This window comes from Myotis davidii, unplaced genomic scaffold (assembly GCF_000327345.1).
Source record: "Myotis davidii unplaced genomic scaffold, ASM32734v1 scaffold13, whole genome shotgun sequence".
Lineage (NCBI taxonomy): Eukaryota > Metazoa > Chordata > Mammalia > Chiroptera > Vespertilionidae > Myotis > Myotis davidii.
Genome location: NW_006286243.1, coordinates 715422 through 734433, shown reverse-complemented (window position 1 = coordinate 734433; position 19012 = coordinate 715422). Strand labels below are relative to the sequence as shown.

Sequence of the window (19012 nt, the reverse complement as noted above, 5' to 3'; positions counted from 1 at the left end):
ATATTCCTTTTCAGGTTTAACTGGTTTGAAATAATGGATAAAGCCAGACTAAACTTTGAACAAAGATGACTTATCAAAAAGTGCCATTAGACTTTTTTTATGGGGATACATAATAAAGTTTATGGTACAAAACTGGCACCAGTCATCAGCAGTGCCTGGACCAGAATAGAACAGTCATCAGTTTAAAAACAGACATTGAAAAAAATTATTCATTTCTGTAGATTCTTTTAAATTCAAAAGTGAACTATATGTTAATAAATACTGACTTTGTAATCATTCAAAGTGTGTATACATTTTTGGGAGGACAACCAGCATATATCATCTTATGTCCCTGTAATGGACATAAACATTTTTATGCTCCTCTGAAAGTCTTGTTATTTTGTCAGACATTTCAGGATCACTAACTGATTCCAAATTCCTTATGTTAGAATCCCTCTCCCTTCATCTTTGAAATCAATAAAAATTAGATAAAAAGTTTTAAAAAAGAATTAAACTGCTGCTACTAGCATAATATTAAAAACAACCTAGCCCTAACCAGTTTGGCTCAGCGGATAGAGCGTCGGCCTGCAGACTCAAGGGTCCCAGGTTCGATTCCGGTCAAGGGCATGTACCTTGGTTGCGGGCACATCCCCAGTGGGGAGTGTGCAGGAAGCAGCTGATCAACGTTTCTCTCTCATCGATGTTTCTAACTCTCTATCCCTCTCCCTTCCTCTCTGTAAAAAATCAATAAAATGTATTTAAAAAAATAAAACAACCTAAATGTCCATTATTATTAAATTAATAAATGTTGGGGTTTGGGGTGGATGAAGGGGGTCAAAGGTACAAACTTGCAATTATAAAATAAGTCAATGTACAGCATGGTGACTATAGTTAATACTATATTACATATTCAAAAGTTGCTGAGAAAGTCAACCTTAAAAGTTCTCAGAAGAAAAAACATTTTGTAATTATATCGCAATAGATATTAACCAGATTTATTGTGATCATTTCACAATATATATGCAAATTATCAAATTATGAGGCTGCACACCTGAAACTAACATTATATGTCAATTATACCTCAATTTTTTAAAATAAATAAATTATGGTACTTTCAAACAAGAATATACTATGCAGGTGGAAAAAGTTGGAGTTTTTTATGTGCTGATTTAGACTATATCTTCAAGATTTAGTAAGTAGATAAAAGCAACGTAGAGAACATTATGTATAAGAAACTACTTTCACCATAGCCGATCTGGCTCAGTGGATAGAGCGTTGGCCTGACAAGTCCTGGGTTCAATTCCGGTCAATGGCACGTACCTCAGTTGCAGGCTCAATCCCCAGTCCTGGTCAGGGAGCACATGCTGAGGAGGTAACCAATCAATGTGTGTCTCTCACATCAATGTTTCTCTCTCTGTCTCTCCCTCTCCATTCTACTCTCTCTAAAAGTCAATTGGGAAAAAACAAACCACGAATAAACAAACAACAGGCAAACAAATAAATAAAATTCAATAGAAAGCCCAGCAGGCGTGGCTCAGTGGTTCAGTGTCCACTTATAAACCAGGAGGTCACGGTTCAATTCCTGGTCAGGGTACATGCCCAGGTTGCAGGCTTGATCCCCAGTAGCGGGTGTGCAGGAGGCAGCTGATCAGTGATTCTCTCTCATCACTGATGTTTCTATCTCTCTCTTCCTCTCTGAACTCAATAAAAATATTTAAAAAAATAAAAATCAATGGAAACATATTCTCAGGTGAGCATTAACAACAATAAAAAAACCCAAACAGCTACTTTTGTGTTTAAAAGAAAAAGAGAAAATGTGCCTGTGTATATGTTTAAGTGTGTGCATGGATGAATACATATGTAACTTCTATGTACATATAACACTTTTATTTTTTTTATTTTTTTTTTAAATATATTTTATTGATTTTTTACAGAGAGGAAGGGAGAGACATAGAGAGTTAGAAACATCGATGAGAGGGTAACATCGATCAGCTGCCTCCTGCACATCCCCCACTGGGGAAGTGCCCGCAACCCAGGTACATGCCCCTGACCGGAATCGACCCCGGGACCCCCCAGTCCGCAAGGCGACGCTCTATCCACTGAGCCAAACCGGCCCCGGCACATATAACACTTTTAGAAAGACATATAGGAAACTGAGCTTGATCAGTGGTTGAGCATTAAACTATAGACCAGGAGGTTGTGGTTTGATTCCCAGTCAGGGCAAATGCCTGGGTTGTGGGCTCGATCCCCAGTAGGGGGTGTGCAGGAGGCAGCTGACTGATGATTCTCTCTCATTATTGATGTCTCTATCTCTCTCTCCTTCTCCCTTCCTCTCTGAAATCAATAAAAATATATTTAAAAAACCAAAAATTAAAAAAAAAAAAGGGAACTGGATACATAAGTTATCCCTAAGGAGGGAAGGAACTAGGTAACCAGACAGGGATGAAAGAGATACTTTGTATCTTTTGAATCTTGAACCATGTGAATTACAATCTAAACTATAATAAAAAAAAAAAGGGTAAATTGCTAATTAGACTGGACGTCATTCTAGATGTCCTTCCTCATGAAGCCAGCCCGAAGGGAAGCAGCCTGGGTCCCAGGTGCTGGAAGGAAGCCGGTGCCAGCAGCTGGGGTAAGGAAGGCCTACTCTTGCACGAATTTTCATGCATCAGGCCTTTAGTCAAAAAATAAAATCTTAAAATATTATAAAGTAAACAGCAGCTACAGCCACTAATAAGAAGGCCATTTGTATACCTGTGTAATCCTTAGCAGAGGTTATCAACGGGAGGGAGAGTACCACCCTTCCCTTCCCAACCACGTGCTGTCCCAATCACTTTTATATGTAGTCCCTGCCCTGGCAGGAATGTGGAGCACCTTCAGGAGAGCCATTTTGATTGAATATAGTTTCGAGACCTATGTCAGACTTTTCAAACAGTTACACATAACTAAGGTTAGTAGCATCACCTTCAAGGACAAAGATAATAGATACATATCAGAAAAACACAGCAAGAGGAATAGTTCTGAGTTGAAAGTTTGAGAAAAAATGGTAAAGACCACAGTAACCTATGTCAATTCAAAGAACCTTGAGCTGAGTGGTTTAAAGAGGACCAACGGAGAAGGCAATTTTTTTTTCATTTTACACCCAACATTATCATTTGGGAGAATAAATTATTACAGATGCCACACATTTTATTACTGTTTTATGTTTTCTTTTTTACCTAAAAAGACAAAGAAAAGGAAGTAGAAAAAAGGGAAAACAACAATTCTAATGTTTTAAAAGGCACAGAGAGACAGGCTGTCTAGGTCTGTATCTATTTCCTGTCTTTTCTCCAAATAGACTTAAAAATAGCAAACAAGCCCTGGTCAGTTTCGCTCAATGGTTAGAGCATCAGCCAGCAGATGAAGGAAGGGTCCAAGGTTTGATTCCCAGTAAAGGGCACATACCTCCACATACTTTGAAGGTTCACCCTCACCCTTGCCCATGTGTGGAAGGCAACCAATCGATGTCTCTTACCTCTCCCTACCCGCTTCTCTCCCCCACTTCCTCTTTCTCTCCCCCTTCTCTAAAAAAAAAAAAAAAAAAGTCAATGGGAAAAATATTCTTAGGTCAGTGATGGCGAACCTATGACACGCGTGTCAGAGGTGACACGCGAACTCATTTTTTAGGTTGATTTTTCTTAGTTAAATGGCATTTAAATATATAAAATAGATATCAAAAATATAGGTCTTTGTTTTACTATGGTTGCAAATATCAAAAAATTTCTATATGTGACACGACACCAGAGTTAAGTTAGGGTGTTTCAAAATGCTGACACACCGAGCTCAAAGGTTCGCCATCACTGTCTTAGGTGAAGATAAAAAAAAAAGCAAACAGGAGGCTGCGTTCCTCCATCGCCGAGATGGCGCTCGACCCAGCAGATCAGCATCTCAGGCATGTTGAAAAAGATGTTTTGATCCCTAAAATAATGAGAGAAAAGGCCCGAGCGAGATGTTCTGAACAAGTTCAAGATTTTACCAAATGTTGCAAGGAGTCTGGAATGCTTATGGTAGTAAAATGCCAGAAAGAAAATTCTGCCTTAAAAGAATGTCTAACCTCTTACTATACTGATCCTGCTTTTTATGAAGAATGTAAAATGGAATACCTGAAGGGAAGAATTCAGAAAAACTGGAATTCCTACCAAGAAAAGGCTACAGAAGCTTCCAACAAGCATGTAGGCAAATACTCACATGATATTAACTCTATTCATGGAAATCACAATTACCTAAAATAATGGTCTCAAGGAAGTGTGTCTGCTTATCCTAAATTATGGAAATATTGATTTTATCTGAAATAAAGTTGTTGTTTTTTTAATTTTTTTATTGATTTTTTTACAGAGAGGAAGGGAGAGAGAAAGAGAGTTAGAAACATGAATGAGAGAGAAACATCTATCAGCTGCCTCCTGCATATCCCCCACTGGGGATGTGCCCGCAACTCAGGTACATGCCCTTGACCGGAATCGAACCTGGGACCTTTCAGTCCGAAGGCCGACGTTCAATCCACTGAGCCAAACCGGTTTCGGCGGGGAATGCATTCTGAGTTGAACATGAAGGCCTTTCCTGCCCTGGACTTTTCATCTGAAGGCGGCCCCTTCCCTGTACACATAAATATGGTTGTAGCCACACTACAGATTCTCCCTGTGCTAAAGGTGCAAGGTGTGACTGCTTGTTTTGACAAACACATGACTTGGAAGAAAGAAAGGTCCCAGGTTCGATTCCGGTCAAGGGCATGTACCTGGGTTGCGCGCACTTCACCAGTGGGGGATGTGCAGGAGGCAGCTGATCGATGTTTCTAACTCTCTATCTCTCTCCTCTCTGTAAAAAATCAATAAAATATAATAAATAAATAAAAGCAAAAGTTTACTTGTAGGATTAACAAAATACCTAAGAGAAAATGAGATTCTGACAAAGAACTAATATAATTGTTTTGAGTGTGAAAATTGTGGGTTTCCTGACAGCCACAGCAAAAATAAAAATGTGATTAATCATGTTATAGTATTGATTTTCAAAAGAAGACATAGATTCAACTTCATCAATGTACTAATTTGCCTACAGATATTTTCTTCCTGTTTCAAATACCATCCTGGTCTCGGTTCCAATTTTGGATCAACCACCAAGCAAAGCAATGCCTTGGACTCATACTCACCCCCATTTCTTCTTCCCGCACTACATACTGGGCCACTTTGAATGAGCTCAAATATTCATTCATGCCCTGCAATTCTGTGTCTTCAGTCTCATCCTGGTTACGGTCCAGCAGTCGTTCAATGGCCTTATCATCATAGTGGATAACACTGCTATCCTCTCCCTCTTTGTTGTCTCCTCCTATAAAGAATCAAGGGTCCATATGCCCAAAGTCAGCTTCAGCAGCTGCAGTAGAAAAAGCAAGTTCCATAGGACCCTAGGTCCAAGTCCCAGGACCATAAGTATCAAATATACCCTTCAGAGAGGCCAAGCCCCAAACCAAAACAAGTTCTTGACTAGCTCACCTCCATCCGTAGCTTCATCCTTGAATAATTCCTCAGTGCCAAACTTGAGGATGTCATCAAGCTCCTGTTTGGACATGGATCCAGTCTTGGAGCCCAGCCCAGGCCGAACCACTAGATGCGTCAGCATCATCTTCTTTTTAGCCACCTGCGTGATACGCTCCTCCACTGATGCACGGGTCACAAACCGATAGATCATCACCTTCTTATTTTGCCCAATACGGTGAGCTCTGCTAAAGGCCTGGAGTAGGGCACAGAATGAAGCCAGAAATTGAAGTAACCACACTTTCCTGCTTTCACTCTCGCCGAGAGTTCCACGTAAGCAAAATCCAGCACTAGGCAGGAGCTGCAGCTTGCCTTCATACAGAACTTCCTTTTACACCACTGCCCCCAGACACCACCCTCTATCATGTTACCCAAAATAGAACACAGATAACCCAAAATTTCTGGCTTACAATTCAGTAAAAGACATAAAAAGAATCTATTTTCCCCTGAAAACAACTAATTCCAGATGGTGGAGCCCTCACTTCTGGTAAATTACTGTATACCAACACTGCTGCCTCTGCTCACCTGAATGTCATTATGGGGGTTCCAGTCAGAGTCATAGATAATGACTGTGTCAGCAGTGGCCAAATTGATTCCAAGGCCCCCAGCTCGAGTGGAAAGCAAGAAGCAGAACTGTTGAGCACCCGGTGCTAAGAAAAAAACCAAAAACATCATTAGAAGTGTCTACTGAATTCCAATTAACAAATGTAGAAGGAATTTCAGAAATTTAAAACCTCATAAGCCAACACCACAGAAATAATCACTGTAAGCAAGGTCTACCGATGGATACTAAAATCAGCGTGAAAGTTTAAGGAGAAACAGAATATCACCATAGTCTCAAACATCTCTCAAGATATTTATCAACTACAATGAGGAGAAAGTAACTTTCCAGTGGAGAAACTCAGCAGACACCACCTGAACAAGTGGTCAAAGTTACCATCACCAACAATGAGACATTCACGTCATGTCCTCCCCTTCAATATGACGCATTGAAAAGGACACAGCATCACTTCTTAGTATTCTTGCCCAACATGCCTCATCTCAATCTAATCATGAAAAAACTGACATTCCACAAATAGCTGACCAGTAATCATCGAAAGTATCAATGTCATGAAAGAAAAGGAAAGAATGAAGAACTGTTACATACAGGAAAAGAATCAACTTAATCAATGTCGGCTCTGGGCTTGGATCCTGAAATACTAAAAGGACATTAGGGGGGGGGAAACTGGTGACATTTCAGTTAGAGTCTATAGTTTATTTAACAATATAATACCAGTGCTAATTTTCTGATTTTGACAATTGTACTGTGGTTATATAACTTGTTATTAAGAGAAGCAGGGTGAAGAGTATACATGAATTCTCTGTACTATTTTTGAAACTTTCTGTTAAGTCTAACATTATTTTTTTAAAAGAAGAGGTAGTGCCCAGATAAAGTAGCTCAGTTGATTGAGTGCCATCCCGTGCACCAAAAGGTTGCTGGTTCAAGTCCCGGTCAGGGCACATACCTGGGTTTCAGGTCTGAAGCCCAGTCAAAAAGTGTATGGAATGTTTCTCTCTCATATCAATGTCTCCCCCCTCTCCTCCCCCTCTCTCTTTCTCTCCCTCTTTCCTCTAAGTATGTCCTCAGATGAGAATTTAAAAAACACAATAAAATAAAAAGAAGTGGTGGCTACTGAGACAGGTCTGCTACTAACTTGTGATAAGTGCTTGGATAAATCCTGGTCCCTCCTGGGCGTCAAGATACAATGAGGACGATTCAAGAAAATGTTCTTTCCAGAGAAAGAATGAAGACTTCAAAGAAAAAAACTTCCTAGGAATAGACTAGTCCAATACACTCTTCCAATCAAAACATTTTAAAATTTTCATTTTTCATATGAATTGAGAAAGACCCAGAAGAACTATACAGAAAAGCAGATGCACAAGAAGAGCAAGTGACTGGCCCAAAGACACAGTGAATGAGGATGCCTAGAACTATGCCACTCCTTCCCACATACCGTTGAAGCGGTCAATGGCCTCTTGACGCATGTTCCCAGTGATTCCACCATCAATACGTTCATATTTATAACCTTCATGTTCCAAAAAATCCTCTAGCAGGTCCAGCATCTTGGTCATCTGGAAAAAGAGCAAGTTTAATAATGGGAAAGTCAGATGAAAATTCTTTCCCTCATGTCACTGAGGGTATCTACTGCTATCCCTTAAAGGTCCCAGTTCAATCCACATAATACCTGGGAGAAGATGAGTACACGGTGCCCACCCTCCTTAAGGTTCTTGAGCATCTTCTGTAGAAGCAGTAATTTCCCAGATGCTCTGATTAGGGCACTGCCATCATACATGCCATTAGGCATCTTAGGGGCTTCCTGAGGAGAGAAGCAAAGAAGAAAAAAACATTGAAAGAAAGCCCAACAGAGCAGTTCCAACCCAGGGAGGAACAACAGTGGCACAACATACCATTGCAGCCACGGGAAAGAGATATGGGTGGTTGCAGCACTTCTTAAGATCCATCACCACATTCAGCAGAGAGACCTGGTTGCCACCACCTCGAGCATTGAGTGCTTCAAAATTTCGAGTGAGGATGTACTTGTAGTATTTCCTGCATGGGCAAGGGAGGAAGATAAGTCAGACTCAAGTCTTCACATGCCTCAAAATGCAGTCCTAAGATCTGAGATCTTCCTTCCAACATATCTCACTTTGGGTCTAAGGAAACCTAACAAGCACAACCACCACCATCATTTTAAGTAAGGTAAGGTATAACTAACTACGTAAGAACCAAGAGAAAAAAACAATAAAAAGAACCAAGAACTCCAGCTGCCTGGCATTAGATGTCTTTAGGCCTTGCTTGCACCTGTCACCAGATGCCTTGAAGCAGGGTGTGGTGAGGAATAAGAAACACTATGCAACCCAGCCAGTGTGGCTCAGTGGTTGAGCATCGACCTATGAACCAGGTCACGGTTTGATTCCCCGGTCCGATTCCCCGTCAAGGCACAAGCTTAGGTTTCAGGTTTCAGGCTCGATCCCCACTTGGGGGTGTGCCTATCGGTGGTTCTCTCTCTTCATTGATGTTTCACCTCTCTCTCCCTCTCCCTTCCTCTCTGAAATCAATATAAATATATATAAAAAAAGAAAAAAGAAAAAGAAACACTTTACAGTCGGGCTGATGTCTAACAGTATTTGCAAAATGGAGTCAATATTTCATTCCTTCTGACTCACTTTTGCATAGGGCTCAGTTCCACACGCACAATCAGCTCTGTCTTAGATGGCATATTCTTGAACACATCAGCTTTGAGCCGCCGCAACATGTGAGGCCCCAGCATGTCATGCAGTTTTTTAATCTGATCCTCCTTGGCAATGTCAGCAAACTCCTCCAAGAAGCCTTCCAAATTGCTTCAGAAAGAGAAAGGAAAACATTGTTGGAGAGGGAGAAGGAAAGTGATATAAGAAATGGACGACAGGAAGAGCAGAAGCAGAATTGAGTCGATTATACATTAACACACACTTACTGGAACCTCTCAGGGGTGAGAAAGTTGAGCAGATGAAACAGCTCTTCCAGATTATTTTGTAATGGAGTCCCAGTCAGGAGTAGCTTATGCTGGAGTGAGTAACCATTTAAGACCCGGAAGAACTGGTGAAGCAGATGGAGAGAGGTGAAACTCAATGAAATGAGGGCTCCAGTATATCTCTGCAGAACTCCCAAGCTGTTTCACTGACCAATACTTTGGTTTCCCACCCCCAACTCCACCTCTCTTTTAAGGCCTGGCCACCAAGGGGTATCAGTAAGGAAGAAAAGCAAAGACCGTTTTTCCCTTTCCTCTCCTCCTAGGTCTCCCCTTATGAGTAGGTGGTATTAAAAACTGACACTGGAGGCCATAATCTCCCTCCCTTCCCCCTCACCTTAGACTGATTGTTCTTGAGCCGATGGGCTTCATCCACAATGAGGCAGGCCCAGTCAATAGAGCCCAAGATAGCCATGTCAATGGTGATCAACTCATAGGACGTCAGCAGCACATGGAACTTCACAGATGCCTCTTTCTGCACAAGACAGCAACCTGGTTACTAATGTTCAACTTTTCCAGCATCAGCAAACCCAAGGGACTTATGGGGCTTTTCCCTCCTTCCAGCTGTAATCTTTTTCACCTCATCCCAGGAACCCGGTCACAAGGAGGCAAACAAAGCCCGTAACAACAACTCCCCCTTGAGAGTGATCTCCCTTCCACTGAGATACCTTCATGCGAGAGGCCTTCTTGCCACCACGAATGGCGTTGTCTTCAAAAGAGAACTCATTTTCTCGGATGATGGCCCGGCTGTCTTTGTCGCCCACATAAGTCACCACATACATATCTGGAGCCCACATTTCAAACTCCCGCTCCCAGTTGATGATGGTAGAGAGAGGGGCACTCACTAAGAAGGGGCCTTTGGAATGACCCTTTGAGGAAAAAACGAAGAACAGAGTAAGGACAAAGGGCCCATTCCACTACAACCCCAGAGCCCACCTCTACCCCAAGCCCCAAAAACTATCCAAGTATTGGCATACACCTGCCATTCCTACCCTGACCTTCTCTATGTATGAAAACGCTCTGCCCACTCCTTTCCACAAGGCCATACCCGCCATTATAGAGAACACAAAATCTTACCTCTTCCATTAAGTCTTTCTATACTAATTCCACCCACAGTTCTGCTCATCTCAACACAAATCTATAGAGGCTTTATGTACCCACCACTAATCCTACCTATGGCCCCATGCCCCCAAATATTTTTCTGTGTTCATGTGTCTATCTTATTGTCATTCAAGGTTAGCAATCATTTTTTTCTTCTCTCTCCTCAGAGTGTAAGAGAGACCATGAACACAAAACACCCCCACAAAGAACTAATAGGCCCAGCTTTCCTACCTCCTTGTAGAGAGAATACAGGAAGACTGCTGTCTGGACAGTTTTCCCAAGGCCCATCTCATCAGCCAAGATGGTATCTGTGCCCTGAGCCCAGGAGAAGCGCAACCAATTCAAGCCCTCCATTTGATACGGGTGCAGGGTTCCACCTGTGGCATCCAGGTACTCTGGCTGTCGCTCATACTTCACTGTTGGCTGAAGGATGAAATAAAGAAGTTGAGAGCCATCAAGGGATTCCCTTGCTTTCATAACAGAGCTGCCTCCTGCTCACACATTTTCACTATATCCTCCTTGGGGGAGCCACAAAAAATTGTGGAGAAAAAGATCCTCACTAATTATTGTAACTTTGTGTTTGATAACAACCTATCAGGCAGATGAAGGTCTTGGGATCCCACAGATCTTTGAAAAAAGACATATCATAGCCTCCCTAGCAATACGTTAATTCTGCAGTCAGGATCCACCAGATAATCCTATGTCCCCCATCCCCACTGCTGCCCCCAAGATTCATCTTTTTAACCTTAATCATCCTCACATCTCACACTGACACACACCAGAGGAAATAAGCCATGAATTAAGGATCAGAAGACCCAGGTTCCAATGGTTCATAAAAGCTTGGTTGTATGATCACCCCACCCCCACCCCCATAACACTTCCTCAGTCATTTAAAACACCACCTCCTGGCCCTAGCCAGGTAGCTGAGTTGATTAGAGCATTGTCCCAATACGCAAAGGTTGCAGGTTCCATCTCCAGTCAGGGTACAAGAAATAACCAATGAATGCATTAATAAGTAGGAAAAAAATTGTATTTTTCTCTCTCTCTAAAAATCAATTAAAACAAAACAAAACAAAAACACCAGTACCTCCTATGCTTTTATTTTTCTGACAACAACAAGATTTGCAAACAGACTTCATGAAGCATTCTCAGCTATAAACTTATTACTTGCACCAAGTAATTGGAGCACACAAGATACATTGTCCTACCCGATAACTTGTGTCCTCCCACTTCTGCCCCAACTCACATCAACTGTGGGAGTTTCAGGAGGCCTCTCCAACTTCCTCAGCTTCACCTTCTTGAGCTTCTTGCCTGGTCGCCCTTCTTCACCCCTCATTAACTCCCTGAAAAAGACAGACATCACACCACTGTCTAGGGTCCTCAATAAGAAGCAACTCTACTCCACACCAAAGTGACTCACCTGTGATTCCAATAGCTCTGCTTGAACAAGTCATAGTCCTGTATCTCCACATCCTCACTCTCCCAGGATGCCTGGTCATAAGGCAAGTCCCGCCACTTGATCAAGTAGTGGACATGGCCCTTCTTGTCCACACTGCAAGGTTAAGGAGAGAAATCCTCAGAGCCAGAAGGCTACCTCCTCTCCTCTTACATCAGCCTTCCTCTCAAAAACTGCCAATAACATATGTTCCAACCAGACCTGGAGGTGGGCCAGATATATATTCAGAGCCTCTACTATACCAGTCTTTGGACCAAAAATTATCTCTAATATATAGTCTCCTATGGCTCAAGTACCAGGATTCAGTCAGTTAGTAACTATAGAATGGGCATCTCTTCCAAGTGTCAGTTACCGGTGATGTCCGTTTTCATAATCCCTTTGGCAGCAACCTCCCAGTGGATATGCTGCCTATCCTTCCATATGCCCGACAATCACAGTCTGGCCCAGCTCCACGGGTACCTGTGGTTGAGAATTCGGTGGATCATCATCCACTCAGGTTTTATCCCATAGCGATAGAAGCGTTCCTCCATCTCTGCAAATTTAGGGTCCTTGTTCTTTCGCTTTCGGCTCTTCTCTTCGTCACCACCAAAATCCCCAGAAGGTGGCTCATCCATATCATTCTTCCGCTGATAGTTTCGGAACATCACTTGACAGTGCAGCTCCAACTGCAAGCAGAAAGAGGTCACCAAGGAGCTGTAGTCACTCCTACCCACAAGACTGTTCTCGCAACCCTTTTTGTTGTAACCCCCACATCTCTGGCCTATCCAGGTTTACCTGCAGTTCAGACACCCAGGAGCAGTGCCAATAAGACATGCCTTGCCATTTCACAAAGAACTGTCGCTCTGGGCGCCCCTCCAAGGGCTTAGGGGAGGGAGTATTGGGATCCGCATCTGGAGGCCGAGGCACTGGTGTGGGAGATGGTGGCTGACCCCACTTCCAGATTAGGATCTTCTGGACTTTGCCCTTAAGAGCTGGACACTGAGAGAAAAAGAGATGATCGAACACCAAATCATTACCATGAGGAGGAGACAGTACAGCCCACAGCCTCAACCTTATCCAAGAATTATTAAAATCTCATTGCAAATAAGATCTAATCCAAGGACTCTTCTAGGGAAAAAATAATAGAAATCCCTCTTTACTTCTGGACTTTGCCCAGGACTTGTGTGACATGATCACTACTACCTGCTTAACAGAGCTAATAGCTAGACTTCAACAATAACCTGGCCGGGTAGTGTAGTTGGCTAGAGCATCGTCCCAATTTGTCAAGGTTGTGGGTTTGATCCCCAGCCATGGCACATAAGGATCAACCAATTGAGTGCATAAATAAGTGAAACAACAAATCAATGTGTGGGGTTTCCCCCCCGCCCCCTAAAATAAAAAGGAAGAAAAAAAAAGCAATAACCCAGAACGAAGAAACAGAAAATCCACAGAACCTACAGCCCAGAATTCCTCTTAAGCAATCCAAAGCAATAAGTGACCCTTTTAAACCATTCTAAACTACCATGACCCCAAGGCTGAGTAAGTGGCAAAACCAGGATGGTCTAGACTAGAACACTGCACCATCCCCCTCAAGACAGCTGACAAACCATCAATTCCTCTGTTCAAAGTTAGTCAGTCATACCTTTTCCCAAAACTACATGAGGAAGGACAACGCCTGTCTCAGGGCTAAAAGGTTTACAGTTCTCCAACAACCTCTACTGCACCTCAGCCTCATGATGCCTACACACAGAAGGGTTTGTAAAACCCTCCCCACATCCCTCACCCTGGCTGGGGTCAGTCACTCACCGTGCAACGGGGACAGAGCCACTCGCCATTGGGGATCTCTGGAAGTGGGGGGTTGAGGCAATGGATATGGTAGGAAGAAGGACAGGTGTCACAGCAGAGCAATTCCCCACCATCCTTGCAGACCCGGCAGAATTCCATATGGTGGTCATCCTCCTCTTCAGGGTCTCCCCCAACTTCTTCCAGGATCTCTTCACCCTCCGAATTATCCTCTTTAGCCTCCCACTGGATGCCTTCCTTCTCCTGCAGTAAAGAAAAACAGAGTCAGATTATTGCCACCCCCCCACCCAAGGCTGAACCACACATCATTCCATCGAATGCTTCCCAAAGCCCACACCAGCAACACCACCATTACTCCCACCAAGGCCCCAAAAAGCTTTATCCATCCCACCCTTCCCCTCGAGGGTCCCAAAGGGCCACAGTGGCCAGGTACTCACACAGTGTGGGCAGCTCCACTTGCCCTCCGGAGCCTTCTCCATATCCGGATCCAGGCACACCATGTGGTAAGCTCGGGGACAGGTATCACACAGGATGATCTCGCCGCCTTGCTGGCACACCTCGCAATAGTCCTGGTGGTCTGTCTCATAACCATCCATAGCAGTCACCTCCTCCTCGCCTGGGCAAGGAAGAGGGAAAGCCCAATTATTAGAAAAAAACTACCTCCCCCCTCCCACCACCCCCTACCCTAAAACTAATCCACCCTTATCTCCTTAGGGAGATTCTTCCCCGGTCATTCCCTCCCCAGCAAATCACATATAGATTCAGAAAAGAAACACACCTTTCTTTTTCTTTTTAGTAGTTCGAAGTTTCTTGCGGCTGCGGCTACTACGGCTGGTGGAACCATCAGAAACAGAATAGCTGTTGATACTGGCATCATCGAAGTCAGATTCTACATCTAAGTCGTCATCCTCACTCTGGAAGAATAAAAGGGAATAAGGTTAGAGGTTCAACCCAAGGGGAAAGAGAGGTAGAAAAGGACACCCTCTCTTACTAGGGGTACTAGAATCCCAGCAAGGACTGTACATGGAACCTAGTCACCTGTTCTGTGGCCAACTCCCTACATCCTATGCGCCTACTGTATAGGCTATATCCTGACCTAAGGTAACATCCTCCCTATTAGATATGGCACCCTCAGCCAAAAGGATGGGCTGGGCTCTCACCGAGGATCTCTTACGCTTAGAACCAAAACCTCCCAGCTTGATTTTCAGGGGAGCCACTTTTTTGGGTTTAGGCTTCTTGGCATCAGGTATCCGAGGACTGCCTTTGGGCTTCCTCCGAGCATTGGGACCTAAAATCAGGAGAGCAAAGTAAGATGATACAATCCAAATGCACATCACAGGGCAGAAGATGAGGAAAATAAAACGTTCCCCATGTTCAGCTTCCCAAATTTCCCTCCTAAATCCAAAAGTAATTCCTCCCTCTTATCGTCTATCTTTGGGCTGACAGAATAGCATTTCCATACTTTGTCTTCGCCATCCTAAGCCCACACTAGTCGCCCACCCACAAGTCCCACTTTACCTTTGCCCTCCTTGGTCTTGGCCTTGCGGATAGGCACCTCCACCGGGGGAGGAGGCGGTACAACTTCAGTAGCGGTCACCATGCTCTCCACCACAGCCACTGCTGCAGCTGCTGCTGCTGCCACTGAAGCTCCAGAACTGCCTTTGAAGGGGTTGTTGGTGCTGAATTCCCGCCACTTCGCACCCAAAACCATCATCATCTTGGAGACAGCAATCTTGGGGTTTTTGGCAGCAATGAGGGGTCTGGTGGAGAAATGAATGAGAACAGAAAACAGGGAAAAGTTTAGGAGTAAGAGAGGGGAAGAGATGTGAGAAGAGATTATAGACACCCTCTCCTTCCCCGACCCTCCTGTTTACCGGACAAACTGGCTGAAGGCCTTATAGTTGGTGAGGGTGCGATAATCCTCCTCGGAGAACACGTGGTCAATGTCTTCCATGCCCCAGTCTTCCAGAAGCTGAGCAGATGATTTAGGCTCCTGCAGAGAGAACAAAGTCAAAGACCTGACTCCTAATGCCTACACCTGGTAAGGGAATTGGGTTGAAACTAAGGTTTGCAAGACCAGAGTAAGAGAGCTAAGAGGAAATCATTAGAAATAGGCGGGGAGAAATGTTCTAATGGGCAGAGGAGTGTCTGGGAAACAAAGGACAAACGTTAACAAACAGTACTGAGGATGGAGGTCCAGGTACCTTTGAATCATCATCATCGTCATCCTCCTCCTCTTCCTCCTTCCGCTTGGATTTGCTTTTTTTTTCTTTCTTGGGTCCAAGCTTCTTTTTCTTCTTCTTGCCAGGCGTATAGTCGCTGCCCTCACTGTCTGAGCGCAGAGCCACCTCTTCCTCCTCCTCCACAAACTCTGGCCCCTCCCCAGAGCTGTCCCCCAGCTGCCGGCATAAGAGCATACGCTGGAGCAGGGAAGGGAGGAGAGGGAGACAGACACACACACGCTACACACATGCTGACCTCAGGATTGCCCTAAGGCTTGTCCCCAGGACCTGTGGCCTGCACTCCAGAGGAAGTAACAGACGCCCTGCCCTTCAACCCTCTTCAGAGCTCCTCCCTTCTTCCTCTTATTCCCCCATCACATCCAGTCACCCACTCACCTCCTTTTTTTGGCGCTTGCTCTTAGGGATTTTAGGGTCCCGAGGTTTCTTAGGTTTCTTCTTCTTCTTGAGCTTTGGAGTCTCTGCTTCTGACAAATCCTCTTCTGGGTCCTCTTCATTTTCTACATGTATTTGGCAAAGAGAGGAAGGTAAGGAAAAGATCAATAGCAAAGGTTAGCGCCTAATCCAGAGGCTTTAGACATTATTCCCCCACCTCTTGTCCCAGATTCCACTGAAGAGACTGCTATACACCCCACAGAAGGACAAAAAAAAGACAAAGAGAGAGCTGGATAGACCCGAAATAGGCCTGCCAGGCCAGACCAGACCCACCTCGGGCAGCTGTCCAGACCCCTGCCTCCTCTCCCTATTCCTAACAGGAGTCTTCTATATGCTTATCTTCAGTGCAGCTAGATCAATCTGCTTAGAGTTAACCAAATAATACAAATAGGTCTAGCCCTCCTATAACTGCCTACCAAGTACTCTATAAATCAGGGAATGAGAATGAAAGATCCTACCCAGATGGCAAAAACTAATGCATATATCTCGCCACATTCCCAGAATAGTATCAATTCAGGGGTCCCAGAAACCACACCTTTCAACCACCCTTTTGGGTCATCCCAGATCAAAACAACCAGAACCTCCAAGCCCCAGGTTCTGTTGCCAGCCCAATCCCAAACATAATTTCCTTTTCCCATCTCCAGCTCTACTGTTCCCAGCTTCTCCTGGGTCAGTAGTCTCTTCTCCCCAGGGGCCCAAATCAGCCCAGCTGTCACCATCTCCTCCCCCCGCCCGCCCCCATCCTCCTTCCATCTGGCTCCACCTCCTCCCCTGGCTGGGAGCACACACAAAGCCTTGGGTAATACAGAGAGCTCCTGGGCAGGGATAGGTGGGAAGGGGCACAGAGGGGGAGGAGAAGGCCAGGAGGCAGCTTCCTTTGTAACAGACATTCAAACCAGCACACCAGCTCCCTCTTCCCTCCTCCCTCCTCTTTCTCCTTCTTCCCAAGCCACCCCCGCCCAAGGAGGGGGGTAGTGGAGAAGGGAGTGGAGAGAAGGAGGGAGCGCCTCACCCACTGAGGAGAGGGAAAATGGCTCCTGACCACAGAAGCCAGCCAGGGCACCCAGCTGCCAACATAGGACAGACAGGAAGTGGCAGGGGAGGGGGATGGGTTGAGAGAGGTGGCTGGGGAAAGACTACCCTGACTGAAGACTTCCCAAATTATTACCTGGTCAAAATGCCACCTCTCCTAGCACCTCCTCTGGGATGACACAGTTCTCAAGCGGCCACCCTCACATCCAAGTCAAGGAAACCCAAGACAAGCACGAAGGTAATACTATGAGAGGGACTGGGTTACTCCCTCAATCCTAACTATTTTTTCAATCATCAGAGCAAAGATTTAATAAAGGTTCAGTGGAACTGTGGTCAGAGCATACAACCTTCTCAAGTTTCTGATACCCAAATGATTTACCATGCGGCATGGGAGCCACAAGAAGCCTCTGAAACTCAGTTTCCTCATCACCCCCACCCGAGTCCAGAGCACAGATCCTAAGCCATCTCTTGCCCCTACCCAATATTTGGGAGTCATGTCCTCACCAAGAAAAAAGGACAGTCCCTGGATGGTGGTGGACAACAATATGCTTCCTTTCAATCCTACAAATGCTCTTAGCAACTGACCCTCAGAACTAGCCCTAAAGTGCCTCTGGCTCCACCCTTCCTGAGAAGGCAGAGACTAGGGAACATGAGACATTAGGCTGGACAAAGCACCATCAGCCTCCCCCGACTCAGCCCAGGATCAGGCCAGGCACAAGAAAGCCCCTCCCATTCCCTTGGGAAGGGAACACCAGTCAGGATCTCACCAGAAAGAATCATTTTCTTCTTCCAAGGGCTTCTTCTCAGCAATCCCTATGTCCCCACCCCCCATTCAACCAGCTACACCCCTGGGGTTTTCCTCTTCACTACCTCCGTTAAATGCTGCAAGTGGAGACAAGGACAACCCATGCAGGCAGAGGAGACACCTTCCAATCCACGTAAGACCCCCAAACTACTCAGGCAGATAAGGGACTGACACTGGCGTGGCCAGCAAACTGGCTCAGATATAGAGGAGGATTTGGGAAAGGGGCAGGAATGGGTGTGGCAAGTGGGAAAACTGGGTCATGCTACAGCTTGGGGCACAATTCACCTGGGCAGCCTGCACATCTCCCAATAAACATGGGGGCAACCCCAGACCAAGGGGCCAGCGGAAAGCTAAGATGTGCAACCAGCTCTACTCTGGCAGGATGTCACTACTTCTCAGGCCCCTCACAGAAAAGATGGAATCATGACTGCCACTCCACTGCCACCCTGGACATAGCAGAGAAACCTGCCACCCTGCCCTGCAGTGAGGAGACTCAAGCCTAAGTTTTTTATCCCAACAGCTGAAGACTCAGTAACAAGACTGACCACTCTCCTAAGTGGCCTCAGGTGGAAGTGAAGACTTCCCACTCAGAAAATACCAGATGTAGAAACAGCTCTCTCCCAGACCACCTCAACTTGCCACTAGAGCTGAGGAGAGAGGAGGAAGAAGTGAAAGATGGTCCATGGGAAACAGAAACAGAATCGGCAGGCTCCAGAATGAAAAATAAATAAATAAACGTAAGTGGAGAGTATGAAGAAATGGCATGTAGAAAAAAAAAATTAAACTAGAAAAAAAGATCAAGGAAACAAGCAGGTGACTTAGCTGGGGGTTCTGAAAGAGAAACAGACCAGAGAGACATCCGCTTAGAAGCATGACATCAATCATCATTTGGGGATAGACAAGGGCTACTCCAATAAGGCAAGGTGGTTATAACCATACAGGTTTGGCCAGTTCAAGGAGCCACCCCAAAACACAGACAGCACAACCCCCAACACACCTACACAAACACCACACCATCAGCCCAAATCCCAGGCTACCTGCAGAGACAGAAATCTCTGGGGGGGTGG

General features: G+C 44.9%; 1 protein-coding gene across 5 annotated transcripts in view; it reads right to left on the bottom strand.

Annotated features, from left to right (window-relative positions):
* Nucleotides 1-19012, bottom strand: part of CHD4 (chromodomain helicase DNA binding protein 4) — a 30209-nt gene that overhangs the window by 10317 nt on the left and 880 nt on the right. For 3 of the 5 annotated variants that reach the window (XM_006757589.2, XM_006757590.2, XM_015559965.1), the window contains exons 2-24: nt 16052-16173; nt 15638-15853; nt 15308-15426; nt 14952-15193; nt 14594-14721; nt 14212-14347; nt 13871-14049; nt 13437-13676; nt 12426-12629; nt 12111-12316; nt 11616-11747; nt 11442-11538; nt 10427-10618; nt 9763-9963; nt 9432-9569; nt 9041-9162; nt 8751-8924; nt 7992-8133; nt 7769-7900; nt 7538-7655; nt 6069-6193; nt 5502-5739; nt 5162-5337 (exon numbers count right to left, since the gene is read on the bottom strand). In XM_006757589.2, coding sequence (XP_006757652.1) covers nt 5162-5337; nt 5502-5739; nt 6069-6193; nt 7538-7655; nt 7769-7900; nt 7992-8133; nt 8751-8924; nt 9041-9162; nt 9432-9569; nt 9763-9963; nt 10427-10618; nt 11442-11538; nt 11616-11747; nt 12111-12316; nt 12426-12629; nt 13437-13676; nt 13871-14049; nt 14212-14347; nt 14594-14721; nt 14952-15193; nt 15308-15426; nt 15638-15853; nt 16052-16173 — 3779 coding nt within the window. The remainder of the gene's footprint in view (nt 1-5161; nt 5338-5501; nt 5740-6068; nt 6194-7537; nt 7656-7768; nt 7901-7991; nt 8134-8750; nt 8925-9040; nt 9163-9431; nt 9570-9762; nt 9964-10426; nt 10619-11441; nt 11539-11615; nt 11748-12110; nt 12317-12425; nt 12630-13436; nt 13677-13870; nt 14050-14211; nt 14348-14593; nt 14722-14951; nt 15194-15307; nt 15427-15637; nt 15854-16051; nt 16174-19012) is intronic. The other 2 variants (XM_006757592.2, XM_006757591.2) reach the window with 2 other exon arrangements.